This window comes from Sardina pilchardus, chromosome 23, assembly GCF_963854185.1.
Source record: "Sardina pilchardus chromosome 23, fSarPil1.1, whole genome shotgun sequence".
In the NCBI taxonomy this organism is placed as follows: Eukaryota; Metazoa; Chordata; class Actinopteri; order Clupeiformes; family Clupeidae; genus Sardina; species Sardina pilchardus.
The window spans coordinates 25,928,555-25,950,382 of NC_085016.1; the positions used below are offsets into that span (position 1 = coordinate 25,928,555).

The following is a 21,828-nucleotide window of genomic DNA, read 5'->3' on the forward strand; positions in this document are numbered from 1 at the left end:
CTACCACTTGTACCATAGAAAATAACTGGTGAAACCCGGGGTCCGCTGCGCTTTCCTTCACGTGGAGAAATATTTCGTTGCACTTTATGATGAAGGTTATGTTATTATCCGGCAGGTTACCAATAGTGCCGCCTCCCCGGGTTATCAGTAACCAAAATATACTGTTTAAATCGCATTTGTCGCACGGTTGTGTGTGTGTGGCCGACAAACACACAGAACTAGCGGGATAACGGTAAAACGCGAGGGATTTCAGAGCAGAAAACCATTGCATATTAGTTCGTCGCTCCGTGGAAAGGGTGGATCTGCACAGCGTCGAGAGCCAGAGGAGGATGCATCCTATACAGAGACAGCTACTGTTGTACCAACTATACACATAGCCAAAATCAAGTCGCGTCACGTTGGTATTCTTTAAAATCGGGGGACAGATCAATTTTTAGCTGCTGACGTCTTCATTTTCAAACTGCACGGCTCTTTCGAAAATTCCGGGTGTCAGTATTCCGACAGACTTAAGTTTGTTGTCCTAATGCGGTCGTCGCGGCTCTATGTCCTCTTCTATGTATGTGATGTGGCTTTGCCAACGACCCTTCTCCAAAAGAGTTGTGCGTCCGGTAAAAATACATCAACGTAGCAGTGGACCTGTGCGTTGGAAACAGATGTAGGAGGAGGGGTTGAGACGAAAGATTGCCTTCCCATTACGTAGACACGTGGTTGGCACACCGTCACGAGTGAGATGCCCTTAACATATGAGTAGAGACAGGCAAAATATTGTCAAAGCGCAGGATTTCTGTCCTGTGTAATTGACGTGGCCGGCGTCTTGCTCTGAAGTGCACTGCGATACCCACACCACGGCATTGCGATTTCCTCCAGCATCCTGGAGTTCCTCAAAGAGCGAACGCTGTGTGATTCCAGCTGTTTTCCAGAGCAACAGCTGCAATTCTATCCCCAAGGAAGGCGACTGGCTGCCAAGCCAACGATACTTCGACGCGTTCGCGGTGGGTGCCTGTCGCCAGAAAATCAACAAGTTATCACCGCTCTCCGCAGATTTTTTTCTCTTACTGCAATATGCTATGCACAGGCAGCGCCGGATTTCTGCCCATCAGGGCACCTGCAGGTTCCTTCCGGCGGTCACTGGCTACAACGCTATCCACCTCGCTGTGGCGGTGGCCCGGCCAACTCCAGGGAACGTACCGACGAAATGAGAAGGCTAGGCTATCTGCAGCTTACTGTTGCAGTACTCTTGTTGCATTGTCGCAAGTGTTGTTCCAAGTGCTGTCATTAATCTCCTCGAAAAAACCTGCTCTACAGGTTTTAGATAAACATATGTTTGACCTAATTGTTGTGAAAATATAGTTTAGTTTTTATAATTAAACCATGTAGGGATGTGTCTCACTAACATGGTACAATGCCTCTTATAATCACCCATCATTATTGTAACATAAGACTTCTTGACATAATGCTAAGAGAAGACCATTTGAAGCTACACATTTGAGGTGGTTATTTAGTGAGGTCTCCACTTCACTGTACTGTAAGGCTTTAAGTGCCTTGATAAAGGCAATGTGGCAAAGTGATGCTGACATTTTTAAACCATACATGTCATTCAGTTGCTCAGAAGAATACTACAGTATTTATTTTGAAGATCCATCTATTTATTTGATTGCGATTTTCTCTTTAAAAGGCCAAAGCCCTGTGGTATCTCAGCAACGACATCTTCACAGGCTCTCCACAACAGTGTGGGAGGCTGTTAACAGGTCAAAGCATTCCCTGACAGCAAGAAGTATTTAAAGTGCATGGTAAGTATTTCTATGCTCTCTCTCTCTCTCTCTCACTCACTCACTCACACATACACACACTCTCTCTCTCTCTCACACACACACACGCACACGCGCACACACACACACACACACACACACACACACACACACACACACACACACACACACACACACACACACACGACATAGGCTCCACCTCACAGTGCCATACCACATACAGAGACTTTAGCCTCACTTCATATAATATAGCATCTTTCCTCCAGAAACACATCCATCTACTGTATGTACCTATACAGGCCTCAAAGTAGAGCAACTGGAATTTCAGTTACTAAACGTATGGGTACAGCAGGTTTGGTAGACCTTACTGTAAGTTAGTGGTGGGGGAAAAATCGATTCTGTTCAGTATCGCGATATTTTGTGTATGCAATATCGATACTAGTAGCTCAAAGTATCGCAATACTTAATTACATAATTTCATCATCTATTTTACTTTTATTTGAGTCGAGTTTACTCTGATCACATTAAATTTGCTTATTACGCTTATAAGGGGGTACTTGTTGTGCGTTTTATTGTGCAATTTTAAATGGATTCACAATCACAACCTGTTATACACAACACTCAACACTTCTTTCACACCGAAAATGGTGGGTCCATTTCGGTTTTCAACAAACAAGTGAATAGTAAGGACCTTGACATGCACCATTGCAAAGTGAGTTGAACAGTGTTATTTTCCTAATTTTTGTAATGCTTTCGAATAATTTGGAAGACATGAATAGCAATTTATCAAGGAATCCAATTGCAATACTTGTTGTATCGCAATATGCTAAGAATTGCAATAATATCGAATTGTGGCCCAAATATCGCAATAGTATCGAATTGTCATTTTTTTTGCCAATTCCCACCCCTACTGTAAGTCTAGTTCCAGACTGCAGAGTATTTTCTCTGAGGGGGAAAACAGCAGGAATAACTGCAATGCCAAAGGCAGGTCTTCTGTAAGGAGCCCCTGAGCATGAGCTCATCCTAATGAAAATATGACATTCATCCGTGTTAACCCTCCTGTTGTGTTCACAGACAAATTTGACCGATGACAATTCTTTTCTCTCAAAGATATTGTTAATTTAACCTGAGTATAAAGCGCTGTAAAGCGCCATGAGACATGTGTAATGTTTTGGCACTATAAGTGAAATTAAATTGAAATTGACTATCACAAGGCTCTATTCATAACAATGTGGGTGTATTATTTAACTTTAGAAAACCCACGTGTATTCCCCTTGAAAAATGACCGGCCATTAGAAATGAATGGGTGAGAAAATGGTCAGTGTATAAAATGGAGTTCAGGCACATACCTACTGATCAGATGGACTGTATCTGTGCTTCTGTACATTCACACACACACACACACACACACACACACACACACTCCTCTCTTTGCACAAGGCACTGGAGTTTTTCCCCAATAGAATTTTCACATTTCTGTCTTGCATGAGCTCAAGGCAATGAGCCCTGCAGGCCATAAATAGCAAACAAAAGTTCAAAAGTGGTCATATCTATAACAAGTTATAAAGCAGCAGCCATTTTTGACTGGGAACATAAAACTAGTAAACATGAAACAAATACAATATTAGGCTTTAATGGATCCTTACAGGTCCCATCGGACATTATCCATCTCTCTGTCTTTTTCTCTCTCTCTGTGTGTGTGTGTGTGTGTGTGTGTGTGTGTGTGTGTGTGTGTGTGTGTGTGATCCTCATCGATCTGTTTCCTGTACTGATGAATTGTAGGATTCCCTTGGAGGATATCATCTCTCCAGCTACTCTGATAATCGAGCATTAGAAATCTCCTTTACTGGACTCTGGGGCCTGCGTCCGTGCTTATTATGATGTCAACCAATACATCACTGAGTCAGGCCTGGGTCTCTCTGTTGTAGTTAGCCGTGTCGTGTGTATTCATATTTTCACCAGAAAAGAATGAGCCAGGAGTTGAAGGAGTGCAAAAGTCTTTTTAAAATAATTTTGGCACACTGATACCTATCTATTGACATTATGGTTTATAGACGAGACGAGACGTTCTAAAACCTTGCGACTGCGACTAAACATGTTGAATGCTCTGCGATGGCTTGCAACTGCGAGCAACATTTAATTCACACCGTGGCAACTCGGTCTCATCACGTCGGGGATCTTTGGGGTGAATTGGGCTTAACACAGACAAATAGCTAAATAATTTCTCGCAAAGGTAGTACAGTAAGATAGTAAGTCTCTCTTTTGTTATTTTGACAGTGTGGAAGTACAGAAAGTACATACAATGGCATAGTCACTCTCTCTGTCTCTCTCTCTCTTTCTCAAAGACACACAAAAACACAGAAACACTCATACACAGAAGTAAACACATGCACATACACACCCGTACACTGAGACTGACACACACACACACACACACACACACACACACACACACACACACATACACACACACACACACACACATACAGGACAACACTGCACGGCCAATCAATCTATCCCATTTGTGCCTTGCCGCCAGTCATGGAGGCAGTCATTGTAAAGTGCTGTGTCACATGGCTGTGATGCAAATGATTTCCTAACACCAGGACTGCCACATACTGTAGAGCACACAACCTCTCTCTCTCTCTCTCTCTCTCTCTCTCTCTCTCACACACACACACACACACTGGACAGCACAAAAACAAGCACTGAAGGAATGGAACAAACACACTCAATGAAACAATGGCACGGACCTTCAAATGTAGGCTTTGGTACATGTAGATAAAAGATTTAAGTACTCTACAAAGAAATGTACATCTTCATTTAGTTAGCTGTGCTTTACTTTCAATTTGAAAATCCTGAAATTAAAGCAGCAATATTTCAAATCACAATGTCTGGGTGAATGGAAACCATTGTTCTGGGCCTAACGTTGTTGCATTGTATTTGAAAAAGAATATGAATACAAATGTGAATAAAAGTTGAATTGGTAAATTTCACAGAACCAAACAGTGACATCTGCTGGTAGACAAAAGCTAGTGAAACTCTCACATATTACTCTTTGTCTGCAAGATTCACACCTCAGAGGCTACAGTACATCACAACGCATTTGATATAAACATTTCTAGCCTACTCTCTCTATTTTTACTCCCATATTTCCTTCAACAAAAATATGTTCATCTGAACAGTTGAACAAAACTAATATGATATACATATACATTTCCGAACCATGTCTATACTGAAAATGAACTGTGAAATGAAATGTGTGTAAGATACCCCACAATGGTGGATCTCTCTAAGGTTGATTATAACCAGGACCAGAGATGCAAAATGTTGATGCAAATTATTAAAATAATATGAATGTATTATATGTCTGATACATGTTTATTTGTGATTTTGAACATTCATTTATTTTTTTTATCATGTTCCTTGTCTCTGTACATTCGTTTTTTATGACTCAGTGTTATGAGAAAACTACGCCAGTTTTGAAGTCCATTTGAGATTTTTAGTTTGGTAAATTGTTTTATTAAGTCATTCTGATCAGTTTGCAAGGTTTTGTGCATTCACAAATACAGTAAAGTTGCCTTAACGTGTGTGCCTTTAGAAAACATTCAGGCCCTGAGCCAGTATGCTCGACAGAAAAGTGATAAGTGTGTTGCATTTCTAATTTAAAGTAGCTCTCTTTTAGTTGAGTAGACATTAAACAATGAAAAGTTTTTTCGGCATGACTTCAATCTGAACTCCAATCACCTCTCAGGGCTTTAGACAATATAAGGGCATACCGCAATACACTAGTCCTCTTTGTATTCTTCAGCAGCCATCAAGACACTCAAACCATGAAAAAAAGATTCCTCCATGTTGTTTTTGATCAATTATAATGCCTCACACACATGTAAGCAAGGCCTATGAAAACATAACATTATGCAATTTTCCTTTCCAAGTACAATATCATACTGTTACTGTTAACAATGTGTAAAAAACACTTCACCTCCAATTGGTGAAAAACATTGCACATTTCACCTCCACTTCCCTTTTTTGAGTTGGGCGTAGGAAGGAGGCTGTTACTGTTAACATGAAAAGGAAATGGAAATGAACACCCGGGTAGACACAGGCCTAAAAGCAAAAATAGCAAATCATCCTTGAGATGATCCTGTTTTTGTCAGCAAAAGTAGAAAAGACTTTTGGATTTAAAACTGTTTAAAAGTGGGATACAGCCAGACAAAAGTTAAGCATAAAACTACAGTAGATGTGCATGTAATTGTGTATATAATTTGTGTGTTTTGTGTGTTTAGTGTCACATGCCAGCCTCAGAGGCCACGTGTCCTTATGCTAATGTAAAGAGCTCTGTACAGTAAATGAGTGTTCATTTAGATTGTAATTCGGACTGTTCTAAAGACACTTTTTCCAGTCAGGGTTTTTGCCTTGGTCAACCAGTAACTCCTGTGTTCAGTGTTCAAGAAATTCTCTTTTGCAATTGTATCATCATTATTATTGCTAGTGTGCTTAAAAACAAACACATGTGTAAGTGGTGGGAATTACTAACATCAGTATTTCAGCAGAAGGCTAAGTTGATCTACCCACTGTATTATTTTGTCAGGCAAGCAACAGACTGAAGTATCCAGTTACCAACTTTTTTTTTTTTTTGATCCTGCACAACCAGGTGTGTCTCTCCTGGCATGCATCGGTGAGTGAAAACGAGGGCTTAGGCATGGCAGTAGGATACTACAAGAGTGCCGTGGAGTCAGGATTCTGTGAGCATGGTTCCAAAGAAAAAGAAAAGATCACAACATTTTATATTTGTCTGGATTCTGGTGTGTACTTTTGGAAGCTGTTTGAATGCATATCCGAATGGAGCCCCTTCCAGCGCATGTGCCTCTATGCTGCCCAGGCACAGTGTTGGACCTCAGAACACAGGCTCGCCTTACACTCTCCAGGTCAACGGCTCAACTTACCGCTATGGGGAAATAGTTAAAGGTAATGTTGTGCTTGTGTGTTCTGACTGCATTTGCCTAAGGCAAGGCAAGTTTATTTATATAGTGTATTTCATACTCAGGGGTAATGTAATGTGCTTTACATAAACAAAAGTGAAGAATAATATTAAACAAATGCATAAAAGGTCAATAGTTTAAAAGAAATGTTAAAGTCTGAGCACAAATGCCACTGTCAACAATAAGATTTGTCTCTGTGTCAGTCATAGCATGTGTTCATGTAGGCCTATTGTTTTTACTGGGAAATGGCCAATGAGCCCAATACATTGTGTTTTAAAGATATTGACACTATTCATAAAGGCTGTTTTTTGTGTCTGTGTCCTTGTGATTCGTGTCAACAACATTATTAAGGTGCTATAATTTCTGCATAGATTCCAAAGCACCAATTTGATATTACTGTAATAAGGTGAGGAGGTGAAGATGAAGATCGAGTGGATCCCAGTTGCATTAAGTGCATCTTAGCGATCGAGAAAAGCTTAATATCACCATGGTATCTCAAATAATCACTAGGCTGGCTCTTAAGTCCCAATTCACACCAAAGATCTGAGACGAGACACACCGTTGCAGGAGTTGCAGCGGTGTACATGAAATGCTGCCAGCTGTTGCAAAGCATTCATGTCTAGTCACAGTTGCAAGGTTTTAGAATGTTGCAGCTCATCTTGTCGCAAATCTTTGGAGTGAACCCGCCCCTTAACAGTGTTCAGTGATGGTTTTGTTTTTATATCTCTGAGCAGTGTATATTGGATCCTCAGAGAAATACAGGGGGATCCTGTTGCAAGCCCGCAGTCCAAACACCTCTGCTGAAGTTGGGAGCTGGATAAACCTTCCATCACAAGTGAAGACTTTGAATGTAAACACCCTATTCACAGAATCATTCATGCCTGTTAAATATGTTTTGAATGTAAATCTATTCACAGAATCATTCACGGTTTTTAAACGTTTTGAATGTCAACACCCTGTTCACAAAATCATTAGTTTGAATGTCTGTGTGATGACCCTGTATTGTACAATGACTGTATGAGTGCATAGCTGTCTAACGGTTGGAATGCCTTCCTATGGGAAAGCTAGTGTGGCTCAGGCGCGGCCAGTGCGGTGACTCAGAGCTCCAGGAGAGAGAAGGACGGCAGGGAGCTGATTTTCACCTGGCTGCCGCCCAGCACAGGTGCTCCACAGGTGCTGGAATTCTGGTAAGAGGGTGAGGCTTTCAATGTAATGCTGAAGTACTAAAACAAAGCCAGAAAGCAAGAGACTAAACTAAACCAAGGTCCATATCGAGGTTGGTTGCATTTGCGTGTAAGAGAGAACTGGTGAATTCTTCTCAGTGTGGACCTTTAGTATAATGCAGTTATACAGGGCTGCTCTCATTTAATGTCTTTTTTAAATCAGGGCAACGGTGGTCAAGGATGAAGCCACATTCTGGACAGAAATCAAGTCATCAGTGCTACTCTTAGGTACATTCTTTTTCTATCAATACATACATTGCCTAGGAGAGAGGCTAAGATGCTTTATAAACACCATGCAAACTTTTGAGGAGCATTATAATCATCTGCCTTACAAATTCACAAGTTGGATTATCTGTATTTATCCTACACCATATAACACACTACTACTGCTACTGCTACTACGATAACAATAGTAATCATCATAATAATGCTGTAAAGAGTGTAAAAATAAAAGTAAACTAAATGAACTTCATGCTTTTCAGATGAATCTGCATCTGGCCCTCATAATTCAGAATTCACAGTGGGATCGGGGACGCACCTGTTGGGGTGTGTGTTGGTCATCACTGCCTCAGCATGTGTGTGGATCACCTGGTGTGTTTGATGTCGGACGACTGTTGACACAAAGTCTCCTCATAAGATTTCCAGCTGGGAATGCCTTTTGGTTATCTCATTCTTCATTCGTCTTCATCATTCATTTGTCTTAACAATGTGGTGGGAAATTGGTGCCAGATAACATATTGCCATAATGTGTACTATTGTTTAGAGGTGTAAACACTACAAAAACATGCATTTAATGTTTTTTAACTGAATGATATAATGGTATTGTTGTTCTCCTTATGTAATTAAACATATCCATAACCACACATATTTTTGTGATTGAGAGCGTGTTTGCATTAATTCTTGTCAACCATTATCTGCAAGTGATAAGAAGCATTGGCGTAATCAGTTCTGTCAGCCTCTTTATTCCTTTTTCCCCTCTCCATAAATTGAGATGATTCTTTCTGTCTTAGTGACTTTCATAACTCAGATTGGTTTCCAGGTGCAGCATGACACCTGCTTTCTCTGAACTAGGCCTGACCTGGATTCATAATCTGCTCCTGACCTGGGCTAAATCTGTCCCTGGGTTAAAATTGTGCCAGACCTGGGGGAAATTCCTTTTGTGTGGTCTAATGACAAACTTAGCATGTGTAGTGGCCTTGTTGGACACGTTGACATAACTAAACTCAGTCAAGGCAAACATACTTTGACTGGGTTATGTTTCAGGACCCTAATGTTTGTTCACAGTGTGGGTAAGATAACTTTGGCTTTGTTTTACTGGAGCTTCAACAGTTTTTTTTATAATTTGGTATTATTATGACCTGCACCAGAGGCAGAGCTGATTAAGAAGTGATGATGCTGTTGTTCCTGGCATCGGCATATTGTGGAAGGAGCACGGGCAGGTGCGGGGCTCAGTGTGTGAGGGAGATCCTCGCTGATTCGCTGTCACTCCTGGTGCTGGGTGCGCTACTATTAGTTTCTGATGAGTCATGGTGAAGGCCAGAGCCTGCTTCCTGTTGAGCAGAAACCCTTTACAACTCGGAGGTGGGACTAATTCATGTCTAAGATTGACAATGTTGTTCTGTTGTCCTGTGATTTGCTAGTATATAGTGTGTCCAGAAAATCATCACTGTTGCCACTGTTTGTGTGTGTGTGTGTGTGTGTGTGTGTGTGTGTGTGTGTTAGTGACAGCAAGTCTGTCAGTATTCAAAAGTGAAAAAGACACTCATTGAATTCTAACATTTATTTTTCCATAGCTAACTGTTAATATTCAATGAGTCAAAAAATGTTATGTGCTAAGTGATGCTAGCACTGTGCCCTTGATAGCATGCTCGTGTCCTGGTCCGATGGTGCTACAATTTACAGGCTCCAGTCCGTGAACTTGCCACTGAACATAGTCCCAGCAACAACCACAAGTATTTCAGTCATAATGCCATAATGGCAGGATGATTGAGTATACAGGTTTCTATGTATACTCTACCTTATCTTTGGTTTTCCTTTAAGATAAGGTTAATTTCATGCATAGTAGACCATGGTGTCTAAAAAGCAACACAAATTTGTTGCTGTCACTATGAGAATCATCAAAAACTGATGGAGATGCAGCTTGCTCAAAAAACATTACACAAGGGATACAGGAAGGAAACCACGACTGACTGAGTCAACGGACAAGAGCACTTCACATCTGTGTCTTGAGAAGAACGAGGAGCCAGCTTGACAGTGGCAGTGGTAAGTTTATAATGTTGACTCATAAACCTGACTTTATCTTGAATTCAACATTGACATGCTATAATGGGTGTGTGTGTGTGTGTGTGTGTGTGTGTGTGTGTGTGTGTGTGTGTGTGTGTGTGTGTGTGTGTGTGTGTGAATGTGTGTATGTGTGTATGTGTGTGTGTGTGTATATGTGTACACTCAGGCCAGCATGAGCTAAAGAAACTTTAACAAAATCTGCGGCGCCATCTGTTCAAAGGCAGGTTATAGGTTACATTTCCACACATACTGATAGTTAACAGTAAGGTGATTATTGAGGAAGCCACCATATTTTGTTCTTTTTTTTACATTTTCAGATCCCCTTGAATAATCAAAATAATAAGTGTCTTTTATACCACAGTTTAGACCTTTTCATTAGAACTTTTTCATTTAGATAGCATGTTTCAATTACTGCCACAGTACTCTTTTTGAGCAAAGTATGATTTGTCAAAGAGCAACTGGGATCAAGCAACAAGCGAATGTTGATCAAAGGTTCTTCATAATGTAAAAAAGGAAGTTTGCCATTGCCATGTGCTTGTTCAAGGAGAGTTTCATAGCTTGATGCTTTGATAAAAGTTGGTTATAACATATCGGAATAAAGAAAGTTAAAGAAAGTGAACAGTTGTAACATAAAACATATACTGTAAGGCCCACATAGCCTAAATGCTGGGCAAAGTGCTAAATCAATCTATGAACAAAGTTATTGTGTATAAACCAACAGCATCATGTGGTGTGAGTGTGCTGCTGTTTGTGCTTAGGATCTTTCTCACGGTATTGAATTTGAATAGTATAGGCTGCATTACACTTTGACCATTAAAGCCCATACTTAGACTTCAGCCTTTACACTTTGACCAGCATTTCAATTAATGCCCACAGTGCAAGTCCTGCAGTTCATGTGTCATGTGTTTTGACCTACAATATGTGATGACAGTGTTAAAGAAAACACAGTGATACTACCATGATGGAAAAACACTGCTTTAATCTACAGAGGTAATATTTGAACCTCGTTTACATTATCTTCAGCAATACTACGTCATATAAATTAACATGCAGGTATAATTTGCAGGCTAGGGTGACAAGCTGGAGAAGCAGAAGCTGTTGAATTGGAAAGCAAATACTGTATGTCAACATTGACAGGAAGAGGCATATATATGCCACAATATTATCTGGGTGATGATCAGGTAATGTTCATATCCCAACAGTGGAGTGGAGTGGTTAGGAAAATCAGATGAGACTATTACTGTGAGCTGTGAAAAGGGCATGATAAGGACACTTTATATGAATACCCCCTCCAGCAGTCTGGACTCTGCGGTTGCAGATTCGCAGCCCCTCACTTACACTTGTAATAATGTGATAACTAAAGACCTGACATGCAGGTGTGAGGTACAGTAAGATGAGTGGCCACAAACATAGTAGCCTACCCCTGGATTCATTGCTTTGCCCCACCCACCGGTATCTCCGCTCATTTGAATCTATCTAAGATTCTAATCTGGCTCCCCTCAATGTGCTGGAGTTCCTCTCAGCCACCAAGGTGGTGGGCCAATCAGCAACGAGAGGGGATGACATTAGTTTAGAAATCAAAAGTGGCAGTAGTAAACTGTTGTAGCAATTCAAGCATCAAATAAATGACAGTCGGATGAATGCATGAATACATGTAAGGCAAATGACATTGTTTCCTGACTGCAGATGCAGTTCATCAGTTTGCAAAGGTTAGGTGAAGTAGGAATGTTAGTCCCTGATTAATATGATTGAAATTATTGGTCCAGCCTAACCAAAGTTAACACATCTATCATGATGCTAGGGTTCAAAACCATGGGCGTAGGTTTCCATGGGGACCATGGGAATTTGTCCCCACCAATATTTTGGATGAGAAAATGCTTCCTACCAATAATTGAGTAAACTCGTATCGTGTTTGATGTGAAGACGACCAGTTTAGATTTGCTATCATTTGAAGGCAAGCACCAATGGGACAGAGGAGTCACAAAATGTAGCCAATGAGTAGAAGCAGCTTTACTACAAACTGCTTTTCACTCTTCCAAGAGAACGCTTACAATGTCCAAATGCACCAACAGCATGTTATCCGAAAGGATGATTTTTGGGTCCTCTCAATCTCCACTATGCAGTAGCCTACATCTACTTAAACGTTCACATGATTAGAGATGGAGGGCAGGGAGTAAACATGGAGAATACGTCTACCATTGCAGACAGTTCGTGTTCTACTGATTTACACCCAAGAAAAGAACGCAAGGAAGCCAAATTGGACAGAGGGCGAAAATGATCCTGCTAGAAGAATACAACAAACAAAAAACTATATTGAAATTGAAAAGCAAATTCGACCCACAAATAACAAAAAAAAAATAAAAAAATAAAAAAGAAGAAATTGGGAGGAAATCGCCGCAACAATGCGAGAAGTAGGCCTACGGTGAAGAGGAGTGTACACAAAGTAAGCCTACAAAAAAAGTTAGAAAATCTTACTGTTATGGCCAAGAAGAAGTCTTGCTTTAGGAAAGAATAAAATGGAACAGATAAGTTGAAAAAACAACTTTTACGCTGTTTCTAACTGCAGACTAAAGATAACGTGAAGTCAATAGGCCTAACTCGTCGTTAAATTGGACCATAAAGTTATCGTTATGTTATAAATTGGGTAGGCCTAATTGACATTGATAATTCTGTTAATTTAATGGCGAGGACATTTTTTCAAAAAGCTGAAGTGTATGTCACCAGACCTAATTAGGCTTCATGACCCACAGGCCGCCGTAAGTTCATTTGTCAAAACTCGACCCCTACCTGATAGCCCCAAATATTTTAACAGTTACAATGTATCATTTGCAGAGAGATTACTAGCAGTTCAAAGTCATGAGTGGTGTTGCGCTGGGATATCACCACTCGTGATGACTCATAGAATGCCTCTCGTCCAATCAAAAATGAATAAATTGCTCGACCGGGCTAGCCTGGCTAGTGCCTACCACTTCTCAATGAGACATGGTCTGGCAACCAAACGTTCATTTTCTCGTAAAAATGCCCAGATCCGTTCATTGGACGCCACGGATGTCTATCAAATGCGTCTGTGCATAGCTCATCATCGTCTTGCTTCCCCCCTGTTCTGTGATTGGTTCCCTATCAGAGGTAAAAATTAGGGCGGTAGTTTCCAGGTTGACTCTTTTTATTTTGTGACATGTTCCAAATGTGAAGCACTTTGAGCTGCATTCTGTGTATGAAAGGTGTTATAAAAACAGCTTATCATTATCATTATTATTATTATTAATAAAGAAAGCCAACTTTGGAGAAGGTGGCAGGCACCTCATAGTTTCTTTATGAGAGTGACACGTGTTATGACAGTGACTCTCTATCTGTGTCAACGGAACTTTTGTGCCTGCCCATTTACGACTTGCGTCAAATGTTCTCTCACCTCTCTCTCACTTTCATGTGCTACATTACCACAACTGCAGGAAACAAACATTTCAAAACAAAAGGTGACACAGAAGCAGTTGCATAGAAATAGAGACAGTGCATAGTTGTAAAACTCATTTTCTGTCACTTCGTTCACAAAGATTTACCTAGGCCCAAGTGTACTTTCGAGAAAAATGTAATTTATTTTTCTGATGTAGATCATGATAAAGACAATGATTATGAATGAGGATATCCAGCCGTTGCATATGCTGCTTTGTTTTAGTGGCATGAGCTCATACTGTACCTTCCCAGGTATCACTGATACTTAATGCAGAGCTCTCAAGACACATGTTTGAAAAGCAGTTGCTATAGTATCTTTGACTTGTACAATAATTTCCTGATTGTTCCTCAACAACTAGGAAATGTAACAGGTGAATATTTGCTTTTGTGTAGTTCCAGAGCCTAGTTGCCTCAGTAACGAAATCCTGTGACCGCTTTTAGCCAACAGAGGAAATAACAAGAGGTGCTAAGATCACACCCACATGAAAACACTCTGCTGTTTTGTGCATTGGCACTTATTGTTGCTTATCGTACAGTGAGATCTTTCTGACAAAGCAATGCTATTCACATACAATGCTTTAATGTATCCTAATGTGTTCTGTATGGCACCTGTGGTCACTAAAGTTGATTTTTGTACTTGTATGGATGTAATATTAAAGTTACATCCCTTTTGTCATTATAATACAGTGATGTGTAAGTGATGACTTACTTTCCACGTCATTATAGAAACTAGAAAGGGGGTGTGGTTGCCATATGCAGGGTCCCTGCTATTCTATCCTAGGGTGGCATTGTGAGGTTGAACAGAACGTGGTAGATTGCTTCCTGTCTACGAAGAATGCCTTTGAAAAGGTGCTGTTAATATGAGTTCATTTTTTTTCAAGTGGAAAATCTTTTATCTTTATCTTTGTGATCACGAAATGGTAAGTACTGATTTTTCAGCATTCTTTAAAAAAAATGTGAATGGTAAACAGCATTGTGTTTCAACAGCTAAATTATACCTAAATGAAAGAAGTGAAGGCAACTATTTCTAACACACTGGTTACAATGAAATTGTATTATCAATATGCTACAGTTCATTGGTACTTGTTGCACACATATGTAACCCCGTATCATGTAAATACGAAGTATCAGTGTATGGTCAATCAGATGATGTTCTGCCACTCGATACAATTATTACCACAAACTGTACCATGCACTGCGTCTATGTTATCTCACTATAAATGTTATTATTCACAGTTATTGTTAAAGTCACAAAATCTGAGGTCCAAAATATTATATATCATATGAGTTGTGGGTAGATGTTGCCTTTGTTGTAGTTGGTTGTCTTTTATTGTATTATAACAATCAATTTATTTTGTAACTATCTAAAATATGGAGGAAATTGTTTTTAAAAAGCAGTTCCTTATCTCTTGCCATGTTCTAACTTTTGTAATGTAATGTTTTATTTCAAATTCTGCCACTGCATTTCCCCAAATGACTTGTTGTGAAATGACACGTGAATTTCCCTTGAGAGTACAATGCTAATGCTGGTGAAAACTGACACGTGGCTAGCACTTTGATTGGCACATTGGCTGAGGGGAGGATCTGATGCATTTCCTCAAAATTACCGACAATGTGCTTTTAGCCATAGAGCACATGAAAAGCACACAGTTGTGTGAGATCTCAACGTGATACTTCGCAAACGAAAGTGCTTGGAAACCCCCTTCAACTCCCAACTGAAATCTGTTGTCAACACAGATTTTTTGTTTAGCTGTAGAGAAGGAAAATAGCACTGGCTTATGCACCTATCATGCTGATTGTATACAGCATGCATTTCACAGAAAGTTTAAATTAGCAGTTCAGTAGTAGTATAGTACCAGACTAGCAGTCTTTCTGTAAGCCAATTTGATCTATTTACCTACCTACTTATCGAGTTAGTTATCCATATACAGTATGTATCCTTTGTTTGCAGGGTAGCCACACTGAGACAGAAGCATATTTTTCAAGTGAGCCCTGGCCAAGTAAGGAAGTTGCTTAGATCTAACACATGTGCCCGCGGGTAGCAAGTGCAAGCTTAATTTGCTATACAGTAATAAGTACCGCGGCCTTGACCAGAATATCGTTTGGAATGGTGGTAAATCCACAAGACAAGTTCCACAAGAGATAACCACCGCCTATGCCAAGAGTTCAGTATCATACTTAAGTTGAAGTTGTTTTGTCTCTGTGGCCCATAATGTGGACAACAACACTGCAGGATCTGGGCAGTCCGCTCACCACTGTGGCTCTCCCAGTGATCTACCTGCTGGTGATCCAGGTAGTGAAAAGCAACACCACTACAAAAAGAGGCAACATGCTCACATAAGGTTTCTCACAACTTCAGTCAGGCTGAGAGGTGGTTGTTATGGTGATCATGTGTTCAGTCACAGAGGTTCAAGTTGAAGGTGTCAACATAAGTAGGGAGCAAAGTAACTTCTAGATGATCTGCGCACCAAATTCAAGACTCTAAGGTTGCTTTCACACTAGGTCCGTTTAGCTGTACCGGACCCGAGTGCGGTTACTTTTGCCGTAGTTGGTCTCTGTTCACATTACATGTTTGTCTGCGGACCCGGGTCCGTTTGCGTCATAAGCAACACGAACTTCCAGAATTCTGTTTACAAAATATCACTTGGCAACACAGCAAAAGGCAGTGCAATGAAGAGGACAAAGGTAAAGATTCTTTAGAATCTTTAGAACGTTTGCTTAGCAACCTTCTCCAGCGTTCTAGCGAACCGGACCCCAGACCACCTTTTCAGGCGGGTCCGCACCCGAGTTCGGTACGGTTGCGTTCACACTATCAAAAACAACCGAACCATCGGCCCAAACGAACCCGGGTCCGGTCCAGGGGACCTAGTGTGAAAGCGCCCTAACGCTTGGCTACAAAATATTTTCCGGCTCTGCTCCCACCTATCTGAATGCCCTCATTCAGGCATATGCTACCACACAACCACTGGGCTCCTCAGCCGAGCGACGTCTAGCTCTTCCACCAGCACACTCAGGCCAATCCAAACTTTTCTCATCTGTTGTCCTTCGTTAATGGAACGCACTACCTGTTCCAACTAGAGTAGGGACATCCCTCGCCATCTTCAAAAAATGTCTAAAAACACCGCTCTTCAGAGAACATCTCTCATAGCACTACAGACAATTGCACTAATTGATGCACTTACTACACTCATTGATACACTCATTGTGTTCTTTTTTTTTTAACCGTTGTTAGAATTGCTCTTAAAAGCTTTAAATGTTTTTACCATGTTGTAAGTCGCTTTGGTTAAAAAGCGTCAGGCAAATGTAATGTAATCTGTTCATTGTCTTATTATTTTGTGTTTTGCCATTTTTATCAATCAGAATTGATCTGCGGTTCCTACCACCATTACTCAACATTTGGTCCCAGTACACCTTATCAGGATGAACATCTCGGTGGCCCATGATTTGGACAACCACACTCTGCAGGATCTGGGCAGTCCGCTCATCACTGTGGCTCTCCCTGTGATCTACCTCCTGGTGATCGTGGTCAGCACCCCATGTAATTTCCTCTGCTTCATCCTCCTCTGCCTCTACACCAAGCGGAAAACCTCCACCATCATCTTCGCCATCAATCTCTCTTTTGCCGACCTCCTGTACAGCATATCTCTGCCACTACAGGTACTGAGGCCTTGCCTTGCCACTTCAACGCACTTCTTGGAACAAAATGCACAAAAATATCATGAAACGTTGTGTCTCTACTTTTCGTTTGAAATTATATCAATTTCTAAGGGCCCCCGGTTTTAAGGGTCCCTTTCATTCGCATTCTAAAAACATTTCTGAAAATCTTTATAAAAATTCTTTCCCAGATGATCTACCATTTCCGGGGCAATGACTGGCACTTTGGTGCAAAGGCGTGCAGCTTCAACACGGTGGCGTTCCACTGCAGCATGCAATGCTCCGTCCTCATCACCTGTGCCATCGCCGTGGAGCGCTACCTGGGTGTGGTGCACCCCATGAAGGGCAAGCACTGGTGCACGCCGTGGCGCGCCAGCCTGGTGTGCCTGCTGATCTGGGGCCTGGTGCTGGTCGTGCAGATGCCCATGATGCGCCATGACCTGACACTCCGTGTGGAGCAGCTCAACCTGACCACCTGCTTCGATGTGATCCCGCGTGGAACCTTTGGCAGCAGAGGGCTCACCTACACATATTTCGGCGCAGTCTTCCTGCTGTTCTATGCTGTGCCGCTGGCCGTCCTCGTGGCGTGCTATGTGGCCGTGACACGAGGGCTCCGTCACTCACCACTGACGGACGTCGAGGACTATTCGCGCCGTTACGCGTGGATTGTGTGCTCCATAGCTGCAGTGAGCTTTGTCCTCTTTTACCTGCCCAACATACTTCTCCAGATCCTGCACTTGCTGTTCCGTTCAAAAGGCCACAGCCTCTACCCCTACTACAAGCTCACTCATGGCATCAACAGCCTCAACTGCTGCGTGGACCCCTTTGTTTACTACCTCGCTTCCCGCGAGTTCCGCAATACCTTCCGGAGGGCTCTGCGTCCATGTCAGTGTTGTGGCCAATGCGACTCGGACGAACTGTCCACACCCGACATCTTCAGCTTCAGCAAGGCCTCACTGTACAACAACAGCAAGCTGTGATTCCTCACTCTCGACATTCCCAGGGCAAGAGAGAACACAACAACAGCACAAAACTGTTTATCTTTAACTGGGGAGCAGGGAAAGGAACTCCAATAAACCTGGACTTCCCTGTGAATGAACAGGTACTCAAATAGAACTCAATAGATTTGGACATACCTGATGATGAGCTCCGTTTCAAAAAAAGGAATGTCTGCTACCATCAGAAACAGATTTTCAGTCAAATTAACTGAACTTTTAACTAGTTTAAAATTAAAAATGGTGAACTATGAACGTGAACAGTTCACTTTGCATGTGTGTGATTCTGAACTTTGAACTAGTTATTGAAAAGTGTGAATGTGCACAACACTGTGCTGCAAACTATTGGGCATTGAATGTCATGTGTTTATGCACCTTGTACACATTGTCTTTAGACTTTAGACATTACATTATCAGTGCTGATCAAAACTCAGTTTGTTGTATAAAGTGACAGTGGTATTGTGTCTATTGAAAATAGGTGGGTGGGGAGGTAGCAGAATAGTCATGCTGGATGGGAGCATTGCTCGGATTTTTCAGAAAGAAGAGGGAGGTGTTGTTGTTTATTTTGTGTTGATGTGGGGTTTTTTTGCCAAAGCAGTGGGAACATGTCAGTGTACTCATAGTGAAGAGTGTAAGTATTACCATTAGTGTGTTGGAGATTTTGTGTATATATGCATGTTTGTAGCCTGTGTTTATGGGGGGGGGGGGGGGTTAAATTGTTCAGAGGGCTCAGTTCTCACATTATGAAAGCTTGTTTTGTATTCATGTTGCTAAACTTTTGCTAAACTGCTGCTACTGCGTAAAGGTATAGTTCGGCGTTTAGAACTATTTGTCATGCTGAATAAAGTGGCCATATAAAGCAACATGTTTTGATGCTTATTTCATGATTATGTGAACTATTTCACAAATCCTGTAATTGTGAATCCTTAAAATAGGTTAATTTGAGGTTTGACATATTGCATTGACAGCAACTACAACTAACCCCATTTTAACCATGTTACTAACCTCAATCCACATCCTGCACGTTTCATGAGGTGTTAGGTTAGAAACAACAGGCTGCAGTGACCGTGAGAGTATTTTACTTGATGTGTATGATCCATTCGCTTGTAGACTTTGTATCAGAGGACGGTTCCAAGACTTCGAATCCAAATCGAAGACAATGTCAATGTCTCAAGAATACAGATGAAAGTATGTATACCGGCGAAGACCAATTTTGAGGCATTCTATGTCAGAACAGACAGACTGATTAGTGCTTTGCAACAGAGACACAGGGCCTATAAGGAAACATGTGCATACTTTGGTTTTTGCACAAAACGCTGGTCAAGTAAAGTGCATTATGGCCGATCATACATGATCATTATATCGGTCATCAATCATACAGTACATGATCATTTTCCTGATGAGCTTTTACAGTTTGTGAGTTTCTCACCTCATGCAGTCAGTGTCCCAACACCAAGTAGCCATCTTCTGTTGATAAGAGAGAGGCGCCACCAAAGTGTTTTCACCAATGTTGACATACCACTAAGGATGCAATTTATGTTGCCTGTAAGCAATGCCAATTTGGAAAGATCATTTTCAAAGTGGGCCATTCTAAAAATTAGACTGACCACCTCAATGGCTGAGCAGACTGAACAGTTTGACACTGATGTTAATTGAGCATGACCTACCGCGACAGCTGGATTTTGAAGACCTCGTTGACGACTTTGACTGACGACTGCCTAGTCTGGCTATCACCATACTAAGCTCAATCTTGAACATTAGTATGGAGGGTCTGCACTTTATTTCTACTGCACGAGAGGCGTGCTCTTACGGAGGAGGGGCGGGACTGTCAAGCTCTATTGGCATCATTCAAATCATGACCCGTATGCTTGGATAATCCTTGAACCTATCAGACTAGCGATAAGATAGTTTGTGATTGAAGCCAAAGGCTCTGGATAGATGTGCAGGTTTCCAGCCTGAGCTGCCGGGCGAAATCCAAATTCGCCAGCAGGTCAGGCAGGGTTCACCAAGCCTAACGACTGCCTGTAGGAAGTGCAGGAGAAGGGCCCTTTAACATAATTGATTAGTCGACTCAGCTGATACTACAATGTCTTTATTACCCAGTTTGATAATGTCTATGCTAAGCAGTTAGCCTATAAATACCAGTGCCCAGTGTTTAACAAACAACAAGAGCACCAAAGTTTTACAAGGCTTGTGATCGCTACATTATTAAAACTCCATATCTATTCCATTCAAACTACAGTAATTTCCTGTGTATTAGCCACATTGTGTATAAGCCGCAGGACAGTGTTTTATGCAAGTTAAAAGAAACAAAACCATATTTACTGTCCCCGTGTATTAACCTCATAGTTGAAGAAATTTTGCTAAATCAATGTATAAGCCACTAACCAAGAACAGGGCTTGTAATAGTCTAGGCTTTCACTTTGTTCTCTGTGTTCAGTGTTTTTAAGTAAGATATGCACGGGGCACATTTTGCATATTTGCGTGTGTATGTGTTGGTTTGTGTGCAATAATGTAACATTTCAACATAGTTTCATGACCTCCTCAGAACAGTGGTTCATTCATTTTAACTGTGTTAAAGTAAAAATACATTACCACATTATTTGACAGCCTAGTAAACAATAATAGAAACACAGTGCAGATGAAAGGCATCCATTTGAAGAAATTTTCCTCAACACCTGAAATAAATACATACTGAGTTTCAGTGTGAAATATAAACACTAGAGGGCAGTAGCATCCCCTCTGCTACAAGGGACTCTTCTGTGAAGTTTCTTACTGTAGTGTATGTTAACTGTAGAGGTATTAGACAGTTCTTGTCTGAAATATCTTCTTCTACAAACAGTCTAGACTCTTGCTTCACAAACCCCACCAACAACAAACAGTTGACACAGATGAGAACCTATAGGGAGTTTGTTTCGCAATATCAATCTGTAAAGCTTTCTTACAAACTTCTGACTCTGAGCTCAAAACTACACTAGTGAAAACACATAAGCTGCAGAGAATTACATTCTCTAATACTAGACACTGTCTATTATTTCTAATGTTTCTTTTTTTTTTTTATTCCTAAATTTTCCTCAAAATCAATAAAGTTTCTGTCTGTCTGTCTGTCCGTCCGTCTACAATAGTTGAAGATAGAGTAGAGGTTGAACATCAACAGCTCATGCAGGTTGTACGCCTGGTCTTAAGTTTGTTTGTTTGTGTGAATTGATCATGCTGATCACAATGCAGTTGAAGATAGATTATTCATCTCTACTAACTTCTTCAGTAGGCCATTGATCATTGGTTTTATTTGCTTAACATGCCATAATTATTGTAAGATTGATTGAATGACTGTTGTTTATTTACTATTCTCCCATTCATTCATTTTCATTAGGTTTGCTTGAATTGATATTGTTTATATTGCTAATATCCCTATTATAGTCTGACCAACCTTTCTGAATTTGTTCGCTGTTAAATTAATTATTGTATA

General features: G+C 40.9%; 2 protein-coding genes across 3 annotated transcripts in view; one reads left to right on the forward strand and one right to left on the reverse strand.

The window, feature by feature from the left end:
• The window catches only part of LOC134071111 (fibroblast growth factor 14), a 74,271-nt gene extending 74,255 nt beyond the window's left edge, over positions 1–16 (reverse strand). The window contains exon 1 of the mRNA XM_062527703.1: positions 1–16. This exon is cut by the window's left edge and continues 192 nt beyond it. Within this exon, the coding sequence (XP_062383687.1) occupies positions 1–16 (16 nt within the window).
• Positions 17–10,181: 10,165 nt separating this feature from the next.
• LOC134071590 (P2Y purinoceptor 8-like) lies at positions 10,182–19,218 on the forward strand. Of its 2 annotated transcripts, none has more exons than XM_062528371.1 (3): positions 10,182–10,239; positions 17,071–17,367; positions 17,556–19,218. In XM_062528371.1, exons 2-3 carry the CDS (start codon positions 17,131–17,133, stop codon positions 18,342–18,344), a joined length of 1,026 nt encoding a protein of 341 aa, XP_062384355.1. In that variant the 5' UTR covers positions 10,182–10,239; positions 17,071–17,130; the 3' UTR covers positions 18,345–19,218. The 2 variants fall into 2 exon arrangements, with proteins under 2 accessions (XP_062384355.1, XP_062384354.1); XM_062528370.1 differs by lacking the exon at positions 10,182–10,239 and adding an exon at positions 14,478–14,630.
• The last annotated feature ends 2,610 nt before the right edge of the window (positions 19,219–21,828 follow it).

Excerpts from the sequence above, each read along its gene's own strand:
- LOC134071590 (XM_062528371.1), top strand. The coding sequence starts at position 17,131 with ATGAACATCTCGGTGGCCCATGATTTGGACAACCACACTCTGCAGGAT. Across the intron at positions 17,368-17,555 it reads GCATATCTCTGCCACTACAG|ATGATCTACCATTTCCGGGG; the intron begins GTACTGAGGCCT and ends ATTCTTTCCCAG.